Genomic DNA, 19,802 nt, shown 5'->3' on the forward strand with positions numbered 1-19,802 from the left:
CAAACGCAGTGCTCCTCCCCAGGTGGTTTTATATAGCAATTTGTTTATTATCGCCTTTATATCCTCTGGTAACCTTAAATTTTTCTTGTGAATGGCCTTTTTTTGAAATAGCTTAACTTGGTATGTGAATAGAATGTAAAGGTAATGATATAACCCATTGCTCACTGAAACAAGAGAAGAATTAACGTCTGAAATTCATTGCTAAACTAATGCCTTATTGTAAAAATAATCCCCAAGTGATAGGTCATTTCGAGTACCATGCAGGCATACATTTTAACTGCTTGGAACCAAATAAAACTCGCAACATGCATTTAGTGTAAAAATCAATTTATTATACAACAATCATAAAGAATGCTTTTTATCTACAAAGAAAAATGGCTTCTCCAGCCTCCCTGTCCACTCCATTCATGATACTATGTTCTTAAGATATAATTACTTTTGAATGAAAACAAAATGATATCCATATTTTCCAAATAAGGAAGTCCCCAGAAACATTCACAAAACGATATGGAAATATGGAAAGAACTAACATGGACTCTTAGATACAAAAGGCTGTTCTGCCCATCACAGTAAATACTGTTTTGCCTTAAAATAAAAATAAAAAAAAATATTTCTCAAATGCAGGGGTGAGGACTTTACCCCGTAACATGCCTAAGTAGTTCAATATATGATTTTGATGGCTTGACAATTGCTATGTTTAATTCCATTCAGTTAACATTCTATTTTGTTAGTTTAAAAAACTGGGGGAATTATTAATAGATATGCTTTACAGTATTTAACTATTTTCATTCCTATGGGTAAGAAGAAATTTGAGAGAAAACATTTTCCACTTTTTTCTTTAATAGATTGTAGAAATATTAATTTTTCAAGAGTTTTAGAAAAATCACATTAAGCATTTTGGTTTTTTGAAGTTACAACACTTAACAACAGGTTAAAATGTTTACCTGATTTATTTTTTGTGGTTAAGACTTTATAACTCTGTATTTTTTAAATTAGCCCTTGAATGGTTTAAGGCTGTACGTGTTTTATGAAGCTTCTCTTGAATTAAAGACCAAATTGGAAATGCACATCGTGAATGAAACCTCTCTCTAGTCTCTGGCATTAGTTTGAAAGTATCAACTACCCACATCTTTCACTTTCATCGGAGAGGTTCAAGCTGCTTGACCTTGTCTGCTGAAGGACAGCTCCCTCCTTGCCATACAGATATGAAGCCCTGGAAAACATCCAAAGCGGCAGGTATGCTGTGCACTGAGACCGCAGGGCCTCACTGGCAAGTAAGAATACGCTGAATGTGATGACCAGTGAGTATATTAGACCAGTCTAAGTCTCATTTTCACCTGGAACACACTTTGGTAAGAGATTTTAGCCTGTATTGAGACCTAAACTGAACTAAGGTCCAGTTTTTCCAAAGGGCTTTCTCCTTGGTCCAACTTGTGTTTTGTCACAGAGGAGCCCTAACAGTCAGGCTTGCAGCTAGCCCTTGTTTTAAAATGAATTGCTGGGAGAGAACAAGACAGTACAGTTATCAGGTGATGCAAGATGGAAGTGATGATGGAGCACCCTAGAGCAAGTCAGTTTCAGAAAATGATTTAGAAAGATAAATGGAAGAGTCAGGGGCATCAGACAGGAGACATCTGTTCAACAGAAATGGGTTGGCCGCACTGAAGGGAAGGAAGCAGGTGCAGTGCATCACCCTCGAGATTATCCTAAGCATTAGGCACCTTCCAAAAAATATGCCCAAATCCTAAATGCCCAAAGTTTAAAACTAGAGCTCAGAAGGGAAAAAAAGCCAAGAGAGAAAGGCACTCTGGACGGTAATGAGTGGGGACGGTGGGGGAAATGCCTTTCTGGTGTGCGTGTATTTGATGTCAGTGTCAGGACCTAAAAACTTACTTAAAAAAACAAGGTAGGAGAGAAGATGAAGTGTCTTCATCGAAGTTGGCAAGTTTTATTTTATAGGGTATAAATTAATCTTCTTCCAAAAAATCTTCAGAAAATATTCTTTGTTTCCATTCTTGGTAGAGTTTAGCAGTAAGTAACTGCTCTGCACTTACGGAGAAAGGAAATACTCATCAATACTTTTGTCTGCTTTTGTGCTTGCTTCTCAGTAGAGATCGCATATACCTGGGCAGGGAACGGGAGTGCTGAGTTTGCCAAACTGGCATTTTTTATCGTGGCTCATGACCAGCCCACGGCTCAGTGCTGGAATCTTTCCAGGCTACTCTGTGTTTTTCCTCCCAGCTTCAAAAACTTAACCTGCAAAGAGTGACAACAGGTATCTGAGGTAATATTCAAAAGTAGGCTCACAAAAAAGAGTTGACGGATTCAGTGCCTATTTTGCTCCCATCACTCTACTAATTCTGATTTATACATATTCTAGCAGCATGTGTGTTCAAAGAAAGAGGTCGGAGTGGACTCCAGTCCTTGCTCAGAATGGAAATGGGCAGCCAGATTTGTACACTGCTCGTGATGTGGAGCATGGCATCTTTAGTAACCTAGTAACCGAGGCTGACTGGTACAGGAGGGAGACGTGAACAGATGAATGAGGAGGGAAACAGATGAACAATCCTATCCAAAGCCCCTGAATTATGAAAATCTTGCAGAACCATTTTTTTCTCCTTAAAATAACTAATATTTAAAATAAAAGAAATACCAATTTCATTACCATATCACTAAATTTAGAATCAGGAGTGGTTGTGGGAATTTGATAGACAAGACTCTGGCTTAGAGAAGTTTTGCTGGATTTTTCTGTCTTCTGTGTATGATCCCATTTTAATATTTTCCGGGGTTGATTGCTAAAGAACAAATGGAATGATTATGCACTGGCAATTATTGCTTAATATAGATTAGAACATACCCTGTATTTAGAATATAATTAACATTTTGTTGTAAACATTTTAATCTGAACAAAACTCTTTTTCTTTGGAGACTTTCTGTGAGAAACCATGCTCCACGTTTCCTGGCTGTGTATGCGTATAAGGCGTTGTAAGGGCAGCTTCTGGCGAAAGGTTCAGTCTGTGGGAGGGAGGGCGGGAGAAGCTGCACCAGTTCTGAGGTCCTCAGAGGTCAGCATCACCTCAATGCTGATCAAAGCATTCAGTGAACAGATTAACCTAATAGCAATATATTAATACATTCTGGGTACGAATGATTTATAAACTCAAAAGAAATTAGTTTATCCTAAAACATGTAACTTTCAATTCAGTCTTTGCTTTAAAACAAGCGAATCTGTTAGGCTAGTATATGTGCTTTTTCTGTTACTCATTTTTATTGTGCTTTCTTGTTCATCACTCCATTCGCTGCAGAGAAGTAGGCTTTGGAAAAACCATTCTTCACTTCTTTCCCTGCAGGTGGCTCCTGCATATCTTTCTTCATTGGCTTTTTTCGGTATGTCTGTTGGATGTGTATATTTTGAAGAGAAAAATAAAAAGATTATTTAATAAGACCTTGTCTTTAACATTGCATATAGTTAAAACAGTATGTGATTTTGTTGGGCACTGGATTTTCTGTTTTTTTGTTTTTTTGAGACAGAGTTTCGATCTGTCGCCCAGGCTGGACTGCAATGGCGCGATCCCCGTTCACTGCAACCTCTGCCTCCCAGGTTCAAGTGATTCTCCTGCCTCAGCCTCCCGAGTAGCTGGGACTACAGGCGCACACCACCATGCCCAGCAAATTTTTGTATTTTTAGTAGAGATGGGGTTTCACAGTGTTGCCCAGGCTTGTCTTGAACTCCTGACCTCAGATGATCCACCTGCCTTGGCCTCCCGAAGTACTGAGATTACAGGCATGAGCCACTATGCCCAGTTGGGTGCTGGATTTTCTAATAAGATTTCATGTTTGTAATATCATTTTTAAACTTCTGGTTAAAGATTAAAAATAGGGTAAAGACCAAAACAAATGCATGTATTTCAATGAATATTAGAGGTCAGGATTTGTATATTCTGGGGTTAGCATTCAAAGTATTCTGTATTAGTTGCTCACTTGGAAAGATAAAACTTTAAAAAATAATTCAAGTGAAAAAGTGCTGTTATTTTAAAAGTACCAATACCTGGGATTCTGGCTTGATCTAGTTTTTGGCATATCCTTCCTATTCTGACACAATACCTGATCTCTCATCTCATTTTTACTTTTTTTTTTTTTTTTAAGCAATAGTATTAACAAGGGTCCAGACTTCAATTATATGCTTGACTTCAGAACTAAGATTCAGTTTGAACCAGCATGTAGGGCTAAGGCTTTGAATGCCATTACCTACTTTTGCTGGGCTATGCGCTTCTCTTCAGTCTTCAACACCATGCACCAAATCACTCCCTTAGCTTCCCTTTAACACTCAGCTTGTTTTGGGAAGGTGGGGGCAGGGGTTTGCGCACCCGCACATAGCTTTGTTTGGTCTCATCGTTGATTACTTCTTTGGAAATCTTGAAAGGAAACCTTTATCTCTTATAAAAGACAAAGCCTAGTCCAATTTCAGAAATACAAGACCTGAAAAGCTGTCAAAATTCAGTTCCCACTGTTCCACACTGTATAAAACCACTATGGAGATGTGCACGGTGGCTCACACCTGTAATCCCAGCACTCTGGGAGGCCAAGGTGGGCGGATCACCTGAGATCAGGAGTTCAAGACCAGCCTGACCAACATGGAGAAACCCTGTCTCTACTAATAATACAAATTAGCCAGGCTTGGTGGCCCACGCCTGTAATCCCAGCTACTTGGGAGGCTGAGGCAGGAGAATCACTTGAACCCCAGAGGCAGAGGTTGTGTTGAGCCGAAATCGCGCCATTGCACTCCAGCCTGGGCAACAAGAACAAAACTCCATTTCAAAAAAATAAATAAATAAAAAATAAAAACCACTATGGGTTAACTTTCAGCAAATGCAAACTAAAAAATAAAGCACTTTCTTATTTGTCTGAAAAAAATACAGAGTTGAATACAATTTCAAAAGTACAGTTTTGAATATAAATGTACTTTTTTTTTTTAAACGAAGCTTTCCATTTCCCCAGCCCACAAAAGAGAGCAATTTAAAATCTACATCCACCTGAGGCCTCTTCTCTGTTATAGCTTTCATCTGTTCTTGTACAATAGCATGGCTTTTAAATTGCATTTTTAAGCTGTCTTCCATTTAAATTGTTAATTAAAAAGAAAATGACACTTGATAAAGAAAAAGTCAGTGTGACCTTTCCACTCTGGTTTGCCTTAAAGGAATTTTTTTCCAAATAAGTACTGAGTCTGCAACATCAGGGTAGCTGATAAGGAAACAATTTTTAAGTATGAAATTCAATAAATTAAAAACATTGAAAAAGCCCTTGCTTTGCTCCATTCACATTTCCTGGATCTGCCTTACTATACAGAGTTTTAACTTTCAGATGTCAGACTTTGGTAGCATGGTACAAATACATACTGCAAATTGAGAAATGTATACATAATCCAATGATATTTTTGATAAAATCTTATGTGCATGCATTGAAAAATGTTTTTTTAAATGCCCACTAGACTATTAACTGTAGTTACCCTTCGAGGAGGAGGGTGTGGAGAGAGAAGTTAGGAATACAAATTTCACTTTGTGTATCTGCTACCTGAATTTATCTACAAGCATGTCTACTATAATATTTAATCAGTAAAATTAAATATATAATGTAAAAGTGCATGATCTAGGCCGGGCACGGTGGCTCACGCCTGTAATCCCAGCACTTTGGGAGGCCGAGGTGGGCGGATCACCTGAGGTCAGGAGTTCGAGACCAGCCTGGCCAACATGGCGAAACCCCATCTCTACTAAAACTACAAAAATTAGCCAGGCCTCTAATCCCAGCTACTCGGGAGGCTGAGGCAGGAGACTCGCTTGAACCCGGAAGATGCAGTGAGCCGAGATCACGCCACTGCACTCCAGCCTGGGCAATGAGAGTGAAACTCTGTCTCAAAAAAAAAAAAAGTGCACAATCTATTCTATTTTCCTGCTGAACATTTACATTCCACATACCTGAACGTAAAAATTTAAGAAGAGGATGACTAACGTCAGCATATAGGATGACTGGAAGATGAGACAGCCGAAGGGGAAGCCACACGGTTTCACAACGGCGCTCATGGTGTGCGTGATGGTGAGCACGAACTGCACCTGGGGATGGCAGAGAGGGCATCGCTGTGAGCGAGCCAGGCTTGATCAATTCAGAAATGAACTCCTAGGACTCTCAGAATTATGTAGGAACAAAACAAAGATGCTGAAGCAGCCCCCTCATCCAGAAATCTTATTTGAAATTAGTATGTAAAATTGCCCGTTATTTCCACATGGAAAAGTCGCAGTTAAAATTATTTAGACACAAAGGATTTAACTTATTCATTTGAAAAGTATTCATCTACATTTCAAAGCAAGGAACTTTCCATTATAAGCTAATTGCATGCACAAAGGGCATTTTAACACAAAAAGTTTAATTCTTAAAAGGCCAATTTTGGAAAAAACATAGGCAGCCTCATCACACATCAAAAGCCCTCTGACTTCTAAGATTTCTATTTCCTTTCCCCATCCATGAGCCACACAGAGAAAAGCTAAAAGAAGGGACAACATACCAGCTGGGCCTGTGTGAGATATTTTTTCCACCAAAGATACTTGTGCATAGATGGGAACACAGAAAGTCCATAGTAGGAGTACATAAGAATGTGGATAAAACTGTTCAGTGTTGGTCCGAAGAAGCCTATAAAAGTACAGTATAAAAGTCACTATTCCAGAAAGGACTGCTCACTCTTCTTTGTCAAGTGAGATTCTCTTTCTGCATCATAATTGAAAATGAATCGCACATATGACATGATCATATAACAAAATCCACACTAATAAATTCCCCAATTACTGTGTCAGTTCCAAGATTCAGCAAAAACTCCATGATAGAAGGACTAGCCTGGCATGGTTTTTCAGAATGCCCCCACACAGGGAACGCCTTACCCACAAGGTTTTACTGTCTCTTTAACTGTCACTATCAGCTACTGAGGGAGGAAAAGAAATACTAGCTTAAAGCTGTTGGCAGAATTCCTCTAAAATAGAATTGTCTTTGCTTTAGCTAAACCTTTGATAAGACATATTGACTGTAGAAAGAGCCTTTTGTACATGGCTGAACAGGGTGCTAGAGAGACAAAATATATTGCTTTCATAATTAAGTAAATAAATTCTGTCTGAAAGACACTTACGGACCCAGAGGTGCTGGAGAAAGAATAAGGGAGACAGAGAAGGCTGGGGCGGAGGAGAAACTGGCCAGCGAGACCTTCCCAGTGATTGGCCATCGCAGGGACTTTTAGGATGAGTGATATCTAAAATCCAGGCCCCTGCCATCAACCTCATGAAACATCTCTGTAACTGCCTCCACCATGGGTGAATAAGGCTTCAGGAAACCATGAAGAAAGGGTGATGTTCCCTGTTGGGTCAGCTAAGCATTGAAAGGATTTAGCTGCAAGAGGTGAGATGCCACAGATGCATCACTTGTTGGAAATAAGGAAACTCAGTGTTGTGAGGATTTCATCAGTACATGAAAGTGCTTAGAACAATGCTTGGCACAAAGTGAATGCTCTTCAGCTGTCAGCCTGGGATCCAGATGGCTGTTCTGTGAGCTATCCTGTGGTGGGAGAGACTGTGGCATTACAGGGCCATTCATTGGCCATGTCCCCTTGGAGACATTGCTTTGACTGTAAATTTTTATTTTCTTACCTGGAAAATAGGTATAATAATAACTAGCTCTTAAGGTTGGGATGAAATTAACTGAGATAATATATGAATTAAAAAGCATCGCACATATGCTGGCTCATAAATCAATTTAAATTCTCTAGCCTGGTTCTTTAATCCTAGATTAGTGATCTGGATAGCTAAATGCAAATTAATAAATAAGAAACAAAAGGTACAATAGCATGCATAGAATAAATTCTCAACCAATACTGGCTGAAATAAACTGTTATGGCACTTGAATTTATATGAAAACACAAACAGAGTTTCAGACTACCAAGCAGCATAGTATTAGTGGTATTTCTTTACCCCCATGACTTTTCATTTCCATCAATTAATGAACCATGAGTAGTTGTTGCTTATAATGTTTGACTCCTGTGGAAATACAGCACCTTCCACAGTCACCACTTCACTGTGATACAGATTAAGGCATTTCAAAAAATTGAAAGTCTGCTCTGGTAGGTCACATCAAGTATCATTTTTCTAATATTCTTAAGCAGAAATTGTCACAGTATTCATGGAACTACGTCTTTACACAGTGATGATTTGGGTTTTAGATGCTTAGTGACTTGTAATGAAACTTGATAATCATAAAAATACTTAACCTTGGTAATTCTCCTCTAAGATTGATTATAGTTGTCCTTCCTTAATAACTAAACTCAAGAAATGGATCTCTGTCCGTCTAGGAGAGCGATCAATTCATTCTTTCTTTCCCCTGCACTCCCAGCAGTTTCCTCCCTCACACTCCAGTTTTCATTTGTACCTTCACAGTCATGGACACTCCAAATATCCCTGGGCACTTTTTCCCCTAATATCATCTCTACAAGATCCTAAATCCTAGAACAAAGTCATTTTGACTTAAGTTTTACATGTTCTGATTTTTCATATAGTATTTTAAAATTATTGAGTACAAGACAGTATAAAACAGAAAGTACTGTTCCCTATAGCTCAGTGCATCTCAAACTGTAGGTCATAACTGACCCATTAGTGAATGGTGAAGTCAATGCAGTGAGAATTGTCATCAACTCTTTGTAAAAGTGAAACAAGATTAAAAAAATATATACTGCGCATCATACAGAGCCAGGGTCAATACTGTTTCATAAAATATCATACAAAAAGGGCCAGGCATAGTAGCTCACACCTGTAATCATAGCACTTTGGGAGGCTGAGTGGGGAGGACTGCTTGAGCCCAGGAGTTCAAGACCAGTCTGGGCAACACAGACCCTGTGTCTACAGTTTTTTGTTTTTTTTTTAAATAAAAATGTGCTTTATTAGAAGGAAAATTTAAATATAACCAACAATACTGAAAATAATGTAATTGGCATTTATAGCCTTGGTCAAAGTTCTTTATTAAACAGGCATTTGTTTGCTGTTCCATGAATAGTTAACAATTAGTTTATGCAACAAAATAGGTAACTTGAAAAAGTGAGTAAGAATATAGAATTATGAACCAGGAATCAGGGGTTCTTTTGTGTTTTTTCTTGTTTAACAAACACGGCTTTTAAAATAAAATCTGAAATATAAAACAAGTCATCTTCATGTAAAGAGCTCTCTTTTCCTACAAGAAGGTTTTGCAAAAATGTTAAACTGTTCTAAAATGTGGCTGAAGTTATACGTTACATACTTTATTTAACTTCTTATATATACATTATCCAGTTAACATAACCACATTTTCATATACAAGTGGGACCATAAACATTCTCTAATAGGACAACACTAGCGCAGAGTAATTTTACCCATGTATATATATTCATTTGAAACCTGTTTCCCAAAATGAAATCAATCATTTAAAAGCAAACAACTGCTTGGAATTAATGCCTCTAGACATTGGGTTTGTGGGGTCTAGAAGTCATGTAAGAGTATATTGCTTTGGTTGAATATAATTAAATTCATCTTATGTCTACACTTTTTTTTTTTTTGAGACAGAGTCTGGCTGTGTCTCCCAGGCTGGAGTGCAGTGGCGCGATCTCAGCTTACTGCAACCTCTGCCTCCCGGGCTCAATCCCATCCTCCCACCTTGGCCTCTTGAGGAGCTGGTGGTATTATAGGCGTATGTCACCACGCCCAGCTATTTTTGTATTTCTTTTTTTTTTTTTTTTGGTAGAGATGGGATTTTGCCATGTTGCCCAGGCTGGTCTTGAACTCCTGAGCTCAAGCGACTGGCCCACCTTGGCCTCCTAAAGTGCTAGGATTACAGGCGTGAGCCACTATGCCCAGCCCTACAAAAAAAAAAAAAAATTAGCTGGGCTTGGTGGTATATGCATGTATTCAGCTAATTAGGAAGCCCAGGAGGTCGAGGCTGCGGTGAGCTATGACTACACCGCTGCATTCTGGCCTGTGCAGAAGAGTGAGACCCTGTTTCTCTTAAAAAAAAAAAAAAAGAAGGGCTGGGTGGCCCACACCTGTAATCCCAGCCCTTTGAGAGGCTGAGGCAGGTGGATAGCCTGAGGTCAGAAGTTCAAGACCAGCCTGGCCAACATAGTGAAACCCTGTCTCTACTAAAAATACAAAAAATTAGCTGGGCGTGGTGGCGGGTACCTGTAATCCCAGCTATTCAGGAGGCTGAGGCAGGAAAATCGCTTGAACCCAGGAGGCAGAGGTTGCAGTGAGCTGAGATTGCGCCACTGCACTCCAGCCTGGGCAAGAAGAGTGAAATTCCACCTCAAAAAGAAAAAAAGAAGAAGAAGAAGAAAATGAACAAATATGAATGATTGCACTGGGTTGTGATATAAAATATATTTCTTATTGTGATTCTCAGTTTTAAAAAAAAGGAAAATCTGGTAGGTCATTCAGAGATGTAACCTTAATTTTTCAGAATGCGAAAACAAGCAACCCTAAAAGTTGAAATGCCTCAATCTGTTTCACGGGAAAGTGGTGACTGTGGAAGGTGATATATTTCCACAGGAGTCGAACAGCACCTGGGATTGGAGTGAAGCAGCTCCCACTGGGGTATGTGCCTCTGACCATGGAACATATGATGCGTGGAAAAGAAAACAGTTTTAAATTTAAGGTTCGGCCCAGATTTTGCCTGTATCAAAGACCAGACACTAGAATACACGGCCCCTGGCAGACACGGGCATCCTGCTGGGGCGAGGCCAGTGCTCTAGGCCTCCCTTCATGCTCTCCTGAACTGCATGCGATGCTCAATACAAGACAGCACCAGTGGTCTCTAAGAGCTATTCCTCAAAACAGAAGAATTAACAAAATAACTTACTTTGTCCACAAGGTATCCAGTTCAAGACACACCACCAGATGTTAAACATAGAAGCATGATGATATACATGAAGAAAAGTAATCTGACTCGTTTTTTTCCGCAAAACAAAGAAAATCGTGTCCAGGAACTCTACTGATTTGGAGAAGTAGTACCACCAAAGCACCTTGGCTACCTACAGAAATTGGTAAAGGGGAGAAAAGGGTGAGAAATGGCAGTGTTCCTGGTGCCACCCCACTGCTCGGCCTTCTGCGTGCTGCCTGCGCTTTCCTGCTGTTTCTTTCTCACTGCTGAAAAGGCAGCTCACCGGGTGTCTCCAGTTTCTCCTAATTTCAAGCAATCCACCCCACTCTAGCGAGAGATGAGTTATTTCTCCAGAACACACGTGTGATCAGGTTACTCCTCTGCACCTGCAGAACCAAGTCCACGACTCCTGGCTTGAACCCAGGATCTCCCATGGGCTTGGGTGGCTGCTGTTCCCACCAGCCTCCTGCAGGCTCCCCACCACGGTGTCCTGTGTGCTGGAACAGTGGCCTGCTTACTCCTCCTGCAGCAATGAAAACTCTTCTCTCTGCTCCCAGCACTCCTTTCCTACTTCAGGTCTGCCATGTTCTAGTCATCCTTTATTATACTCCTCTTAAATGCCACCTTTTCTCTGGAACTTCACCCAGCCCTTTCCTTTCTCAGGCTGAATTGCTGCTTCATTTGCATTCAAATTACTTTAACTATGGCTCCACAATCAATAGCCATAATAGAGTGTAGCTAGTGTTATGAATCTATCAATAGATTGCAAATCACTCAAAGGCAGAAACTGTCACTCACATTTGCTCAGTGCCTAGCACTCAACAGGTCATTATTGTTTGTTACATTCAATTACAACTTTCCTCTGCTCTTCTAAAGTATTATGTTTTTTGTCTCTTAGATTATCCAAGGGCAGTCCATGACTACATCTTTTGTATCTTTTCCTCAGATGACTAGATTAAAAATCAAGGTGTTATTCATCCTTGCTAACGGTGGGAGGTCATGATAACACATCCTTTCCTTCTTAAGGCCTTCAGTCAGTCTCATCTATAGGAAGACATTTCTTTAGTTAAAGGCACTGTGTTTTTACCACTAACATTAAACATAAGATATTTTTAAAGACATTACATAATAGGAATCTTGAAATTAAAATATCATGCTCTACTGTCTGCTTCCCAAGAAGACCATCATAAGGTGTGGCAGCAACCATCTTAATGTCTGATGGGATAATTAACCTTCTGAAGTATTAAACTACAAATAAATATAAAACAACCTTTAGAGAACTGTATGGTGTCCCAAAATGCACCGGTTTGTGGTAATGCATTAGAAATAAAATGTATGCAGAGAAATATCTCACTTTATTTGTATTACAGTTTTGAAGATGTTTTAAAAATGTCCCACTTTGGGAGGCCAAGGCAGGTAGATCACAAGGTCAGGAGATCGAGACCATCCTGGCTAACACAGTGAAACCTCATCTCTACTAAAAATACAAAAAAATTAGCCGGGTGTGGTGGCGGGCACCTGTAGTCCCAGCTACTTGGGAGGCTGAGGCAGGAGAATGGCATGAACCCAGGAGGTGGAGCTTGCAGGGAGCCGAGATCATGCCACTGCACTCCGGCTTGGGCGACAGAGTGAGACTCTGCCTCAAAAAAAAAAAAAAAAAAAAAAATCCCATCTTGGCTTGGCATGGTAGCTCATGCCTGTAATCCCAGCAGTCTGGGAGGCTGAGGCAGGTGGATCATCTGAGGTCAGGAGTTTGAGACCAGCCTGGCTGACATGGTGAAACCCTGTCTCTACTAAAAATACAAAAATTAGCCGGGTGTGGTGGTGGGCGACTGTAATCCTAGCTACTCGGGAGGCTGAGGCAGGAGAATCGCTTGAACCCAGGAGGCAGAGGTTGCAGTGAGCCGAGATCATACCACTGCACTCCAGCCTGGGTGACAAGAGTGAAACTCTGTCTCAAAAAAAAAAAAGGTCCATCTTGATATTAAAGATTTTAGTTAAATGGTTTCTACTATCTGTCTTAATAATATGTCATGTTTAGTTACAGAAAATTTCCAACATTCACTAATGCAGGGAGAATAAGTCAAATGAATACTCAGCATCCAATGCCAAGCTTCAGAATTTTCAGTATGATGCCAATCTAGTTTTTATCAATTCCACTTTCTACCATTTTGGGGAGCAGGGGAGTGGGAAGTATGAATATTATAAGCAAATCTAAGGTATCATTTTATTTATAAATACTTCCAATAGGGAGACTTTTTAACATAACCATGAAGTCATTATGTTGTCTAACAACATTAACGATTCCTTAGTATCTTCTAATGGCCCAATCCACGTTCAAATTTCTTAGTCTCAAATATGTCATTTTTTTCCTAGCCCCCAGAATGTCTTTTTATAATTAAATCACGATCCAAACAAGATCCATCTTCATTGGTTTGAAATGGTTTTTAAGTCTCTTGTAACCAGTAACAGTTCTCTCTCTTTGCTCCGCCCATTCTTTCATGTCTTTTATTTCTTAGAAAAACTAGATGCTTTATAAAGAATTTCTAATAGATTTGTAAGATTGTTTCTTAGTATCATTTCACTTGTTTCTCTACACATGCGTTTTCTGTTACCGGCAATTAGATTTACAGGCTTGATTAGACTCAGGTGTAATGTTTTTGGTAAGAATATTGCAGATTTACAGGCTTGATTAGACTCAGGTGTAATGTTTTTGGTAAGAATATTGCAGAGGGTTCTGTCTACTTCCTACTGCCTCACATCAGGAGATACATAATTTCTGGCTGTTCCACTGATATTCAGACTGAACAGTGAGTTCAGGTATTGAGTCCAGTCATTATGAAGTTTCTATTCAATTTTCACCGAATAGTTTTACCATTCACAGGTGACTGCTGTCAGATCCACGATATAGTTTGGATGTTTGTCCCCTCCAAATCGCATGTTGAAATGTCATCCCCATTGTCGGAGGTGGGGCCTGGTGGGAGGTGTTTGTTTGGGACATGGTGGCAGATCCCTCATGAATGGCTTGGTGCCCTTCCTGTGGTGAGTTACTGCAAGATCTGATTGTTTGAAAGAGTCTGGGACCTCCCTGTGCCTTGCTCCCTCTCTTGCCATGTGATATGCCTGCTCCCCCTTCACCTTCCACCATGATTACAGACTTCTTGAGGGCCTCATCAGATGTAGATACCAGCACCATGCTTTCTGTACAGCCTGCAGAACCATGAGCCAAATTGAAACTCTTTATAAATTACCCAGCCTCAGGTATTCCTTTACAGCACTGCAAAACAGACTAATACGATCCATTATTTCACTAGGAGTTGCAAAATGGTGATTTTTCTAATTATATTGTTACTTAAGCATTTTTCTTTTCTGTAGAGAAGAACTTTCCCTTTTCATCTATTTGGAAATTCACATATGAAAGGCAAAATAAATGTTTAATTCTTTCCCTTTTTCTTTCCTAAAATGAATTGGTGCTCTAACAACCTTCAAAAGGTAACAATAAGAGTTTTTTAAATGAGTATCATTTTAAACTCATGGCTTTTTACATACTTAATGCTTCAGTTCATTCCAGTCAGTATTCTTTTTGATGTTCAACCTGCCCAATTTTTAGGCAGTGGGGTCCCTTCCAGGCAACTCCTCTTTTTGTGACGATCTTCATAGTCCTGGGTAGCTGCTTCGCTTTCTCTCATAGATATCCTGGGTTCATCTTATAAACCTCTCCTGCCTCAAACCGGAAGAGGCCCATTATCTAAGAAACCTAATCTTTTCTGGAGAAAATTCTATTTAGAGAGCGCGATCTGGGTAATCGCTGCTCGTTGTACTGGGCTGTCACAGACTAGGCCTTTTCTGTACACAGAGCTGAAAATAAAATTTTTTAAAAAAGAATAAAGTTAATTCTGATATTTTCAATTTGAATCTATTATTAATGAGTTTTAGTTTAACTTTTTTATTGGTATCTCTTTTTTTCCATGTTTCAAATCGAAGTGCCTGATATTAACATTATTATATACTTAATTTATCCCATAGTGTACTATCAGTGTCAAAAAAGCAATACCAATATTATTAACAATAACAAAAGAACTACTGAATACTATTAAGATATATCTCACTAGGGGCGTTCAGTCAAAAAACTGCTTTAAAGTCACTTGAAATAGTTCCTTGGGTGGTTATGTCACCAACTTAGTATGTAGGTATATTCACTTATTTAAGTTTGTTTCCAACTTTTAGGGGCTGGTTGCCTTGCTTTCTTTTTAAATTTAATTTTGTTTTATAATTATGTAAAGCACTTAGTGGTTCCAAAATCAAATATAGCACAAGGTACATTCAGAGAATTCTGGCTTGCCCTGTATCCCCTCTGCCCTGTTCCCTCCCCTTAAAGGAAACACTTTGGTTTTTTTTTTTGAAATGGAATCTTGCTGTGTTGCCCAGGCTGGAGTGCAGTGGCACAGTCTCGGCTCACCATAACCTCTGCCTCCCGGGTTCAAGTGATTCTCCTGGCTCAGCCTCCTGAGTAGCTGGGACTACAGGTGCCCACCACTATGCCTGGCTAATTTTTTATTTTTAGTAGAGATGGGGTTTCACTATGTTGGTGAGGCTGGTCTCGAACTCCTGACCTCTTGATCCACCCGCCTTGGCCTCCCAAAGTGCTAGGATTACAGGCATGAGCCACCATGCCCAGTGGAAACACTTTTTTTTTAGCTTTTAGTTTATGCTGTCATTGTTTCTTTTTTAAAATACAAGCAAATACAAATACACATTCATATCATTTATTGCACAAAGGGTGCTATCCTATAAACACAGTCTACAAGTTACTTTTGTTCATGTAACTATATCCTGGAGACAATTCTGTAGCAGTATAGAGCTCTTCCTCACTTCACTTTGTAGAGGCATCTGCTATGTGGATGTGCTGTGGTTTGTTCAGCTGGTCCCCTATAGAGGGACAGCTGGAAATCAACATTTCTATTAGAACAGGAACCCCTTTCTTATCTAATTCTAGCCTCAGCCCCCTATCTGGAAGGAGAAAACCTCCTCTCCTTGTCAATAAGAACTGGTTATGGTTGGTTGATTTGCTTCTAGTGGCTCACCCGGATGTCAGCTTCCCCTGCGCTGGTAAGATCTTGACACTGTAAGTTGTAGCCTCCTTCCCAAGTGGAGAGAATGAGCTGCCAAAGAACCAAGAAAGAAAGAAAAACAAACATCAGCACAAGAATTTGGATGCAGATTGAATTTCCCATTCATGTCTCTGGCATCTATTCAGGGTTTGAGTAGGAATTTCCCAGAATTTGAGTTTGTCTCAATCCTGTCCTCAAACACCTATTATCAGGGGACTTATTTCCTGCTGTTGAACTGAAATCAATGGCTATTTCCTTAATTAATATATGTTACCTCTAACTATTTACATTGGCCAAAATAACAGATTTTCACTATCATTTGAGTCACAAAATTTTATGTAAGGAATTATCTAGTCATGTTTCTGGAAGTGAAATGTAGAATTAGCTGAAAACAACTGTGAGAGAACTACAGTAAAAATTTAATATTTTGTAATGGTTTAGATATATTTAATCATCTCAATAATTTTAAAAATATATATATTGCCATTTTACAGATATCGAAAACAGTGTTCAGTAAGGTTCTTAAACCATTTTCTTCATTGTATTTATGCTACTTGGTAATCAAACAATTTGGTGGTTAATTGATTAATGTCTGTCTTCCCCATTACTCTCAAAAACCAAAAAGCTCCAAAAAATTTATGCATCTGTTTTTGCTCATCTTTGTATCTACAATTCCCTGCCCAGTACCTGCTACATGGTAAGTGTTCAGTAAACATTTGATGACTATACGATTTGCTCAAGATTACATGACTAGAAAGTGGTAGAAGGATGATTAGAATTCAGAATTCCTAATTCATTGTTTGGCGTACTTTCCACCTCAGGAGAAAATGAGCTTTTTTATTCTTTGTTGAAAATTCTATGAAATAAGTTTTCTCCCTGTAAAAAGTTAAAATTCTAGAATATAAGGCATTTGTGATTTGGATCAGGTATTACAGGGGAAAGGCCTACGATTTAATATTTTCTGCTGCCTTAGAGATGTATCAAATTCATATACAATATCCATTAAAATACATATACACAGCTGAGAGGGTTTGGATGTTGATTAATTAAATGTTAGAGAGAGATTACTAAATAACATTTAGAATGTTTTAGAACCTTTGTGAGACTTCTTCACTGTCCTGATACACCTCTATTTCCTTCTAACAAAACCCTTTCTGTTAACATCATGCCAATTGAAGATTATCGATATAAATAAGTCCAGTGAAAGAAGAAAACCTTGGATTTTCCTGATGGGATCTATTACAAATCAGGTCATTTCCCAATATCTCCCAGGGGATTTATGCTCTTAGTCCTCAACTGGGAATCAGCGCGACTGGCTAGAGGGGACCCAGAAAGACCTTAAACTACATATGAATTTTGACGTGTTGGTGCATTTTTCAAACTAAGAAAGCTGTTTAACTTTGTGTACAAGGATTAAATGAAAGCCTCTATGGTCAGGCTGTGGTTCTGTAGTCAGGGGCTCTCATCTCTACTCTGCACATTAACAGTGCAGTTATAGAGTAACTCCTGAGTGTGGAAAGGGCAGGGCATATTCTGTTTCCCCATGACGTTTCCTGTTTTAGTCAGATTTATCCGGGTTGTCCCCATTCCTGTGGCATCTCTGCAGAACTACCTGACAATTTAATAACTGAATAGACAGCCAAGCTAGAGAGGCTCTATCTGTCTCTCCCTGGACCATTCTTAATCCCCTTACTGGTGCAGGAGTCATCCAACCTATGTGTTAGAAAAGGAAGGAAGGCTGTCAAATAGGGTTAGTTGTAAGGAGGTGTGGACTAAATTACTCCAAAATATACTTAGAATCCACCAGCTTCTTCCCGTCTTCACCACCTTAATCCAAGATGCTAGCATCGGTTGCCTGTAGTACTGCAATGATCTCCTAACTGGACTCTTTGCTAACATTCTTGTCAAGTCACCTCACAGTCCATTTTCTATGTAGGAGCTAGAGTGATCTATTTTAAAAGGGAGATAATAGCACTCCTATCATTAAAATCCTCCAATATCTTTCCATGACACTTCAAGTGTAAGCCAAATTCCTTCCAAGGCCCCAATGTCATCTGCCATCTCTCCACCTCATCTTGAACCACTGATCCTCTGTCCACTGTGTCATTCAGTCTCAACTCCAATGTCAGCTTCTCAGAGGCTGCCCCATCACCAGCCTCTCACTCTTTCCCACAGGGCAAAGGTTGTGTTCTAGAATCTACAGTTGAATCTGACAGTGTGTGAACTCAATACATCTTTGCCGAAAGACTGTTAATAATTATTGCGATGACTTTCTGGCTTAAGCAGACATCTGCTGACCCCGAACAAGTTAGCAAGGTTAAATCAGTCTGTCACCTGACTAGTGTCTATTAAACATACCCCCAGAGTGTCAAAGAAAGACCTTCTGCCTGCTCTGAAAGAGGTCACAGTCAAAGAGAGGAGACTGGGCGGCAATCAATGGTAGTGATTTTGAACTGAACTAAGTGATTTTACACTTATACATAGTGTAAGAGAAAGAGTGGGTAAGCAGTAGATAAAATCAGTGGTAGGCAATGGGCTCAGTGCAGATATGTTCTTCCTAGAAAGAAGACATTTACCTAGTTGTTCAAAAACTAAACAGTTGTTCTTGCTCCTGTTGATGGTGACTACTGTTCAACTAGCACTTTGTAATTCACAAAGCATTTTCACATTTACCAACTCCTACTCTGTACTAGTCCATAGGCTCTTCAAATGTACAAGCTGTGTCTTATCCATATACTTCAGGGCTTCATATTCAGTGCCTAGTAAAAGGTCACTATGTGCTGATTGAACAGAAGTCATTAATCCTTACAAGTCACTCAAGAGTTATGTAGTATAAATATTGTATCTCTGCTTTATAGATAAGTTGCCTAAGGTTTGGAAAGCCTAAGTAACTGCTCTAAAATTACACAGAAAGTGACAAAGCTAAAATAAACTTGTGTCTTCTGACTCCATTATACCAAAGCTCCATCCAAACAGGTACTAGAACTGCTGGTGTGGTTGGACATGCAGGCTGGCCCTTCTGCTGCAGCTGTCACTTCTTTTTTATTATTATTATTTTTATTTTTTCTTTTACTTTAAGTTCTGGGATACATGTGCAGAATGTGCAGGTTTGTTACACAGGTATACATGTGCCTTGGTGGTTTGCTGCACCTATCAACCCTTCATCTAGGTTTTAAGCCCTACATGCATTAGGTATTTGTCCTAATGCTCTCCCTCCCCTTGCCCCCCACCCACCAACAGGCCCGGGTGTGTGATGTTCCCCTCCCTGTGTCCATGTGTTCTCATTTTTCAACTCCCACTTATGAGTGAGAACATGTGGTGTCTGGTTTTCTGTTCCTGTGTTAGTTTGCTGAGAATGATGGCTTCCAGTTTCATCCGTGTCCCTGCAAAGGACATGATCTCATTCTTTTTTATGGCTGCATAGTATTCCGTGGTGTTTATGTGCCACATTTTCTTTATCCAGTCTATCATTGATGGGCATTTGGGTTGGTTCCAAGTGTTTGCTATTGTAAATAGTATGCAGCTGTCACTTATGGAAAACAATCCAAGAGTATCTTTCCTTCTGCTATATAGAGAAACGAATCCCATAAATTACTATCTTGCTAACTCATCTAGTGAGCTAAAATTCAGCTGGTAGAGAACCTAAAATAAAAATGGTCCTTTCAGTGTCAAGTAGATTAGTGAGCACCTATGTGATATAATTTTAAGAGTTGTCAGCTGGGGGTGGTGGCTCAGGCCTGTAATCCCAGCACTCTGGGAGGC

General features: G+C 39.5%; 1 protein-coding gene across 2 annotated transcripts in view; it reads right to left on the reverse strand.

Moving 5' to 3' along the window:
• Positions 1 to 315: 315 nt before the first annotated feature.
• ELOVL2 (ELOVL fatty acid elongase 2) overlaps positions 316 to 19,802 on the reverse strand; it is a 60,756-nt gene continuing 41,269 nt past the window's right edge. For both annotated transcript variants that reach the window (XM_050789598.1, XM_050789600.1), the window contains exons 4-8: positions 16,014 to 16,091; positions 10,909 to 11,080; positions 6,557 to 6,681; positions 5,973 to 6,107; positions 316 to 3,393 (exon numbers count right to left, since the gene is read on the reverse strand). In XM_050789598.1, coding sequence (XP_050645555.1) covers positions 3,268 to 3,393; positions 5,973 to 6,107; positions 6,557 to 6,681; positions 10,909 to 11,080; positions 16,014 to 16,091 — 636 coding nt within the window. In that variant the 3' untranslated portion in view covers positions 316 to 3,267. The remainder of the gene's footprint in view (positions 3,394 to 5,972; positions 6,108 to 6,556; positions 6,682 to 10,908; positions 11,081 to 16,013; positions 16,092 to 19,802) is intronic.

Source organism: Macaca thibetana, chromosome 4, assembly GCF_024542745.1.
Source record: "Macaca thibetana thibetana isolate TM-01 chromosome 4, ASM2454274v1, whole genome shotgun sequence".
Lineage (NCBI taxonomy): Eukaryota > Metazoa > Chordata > Mammalia > Primates > Cercopithecidae > Macaca > Macaca thibetana.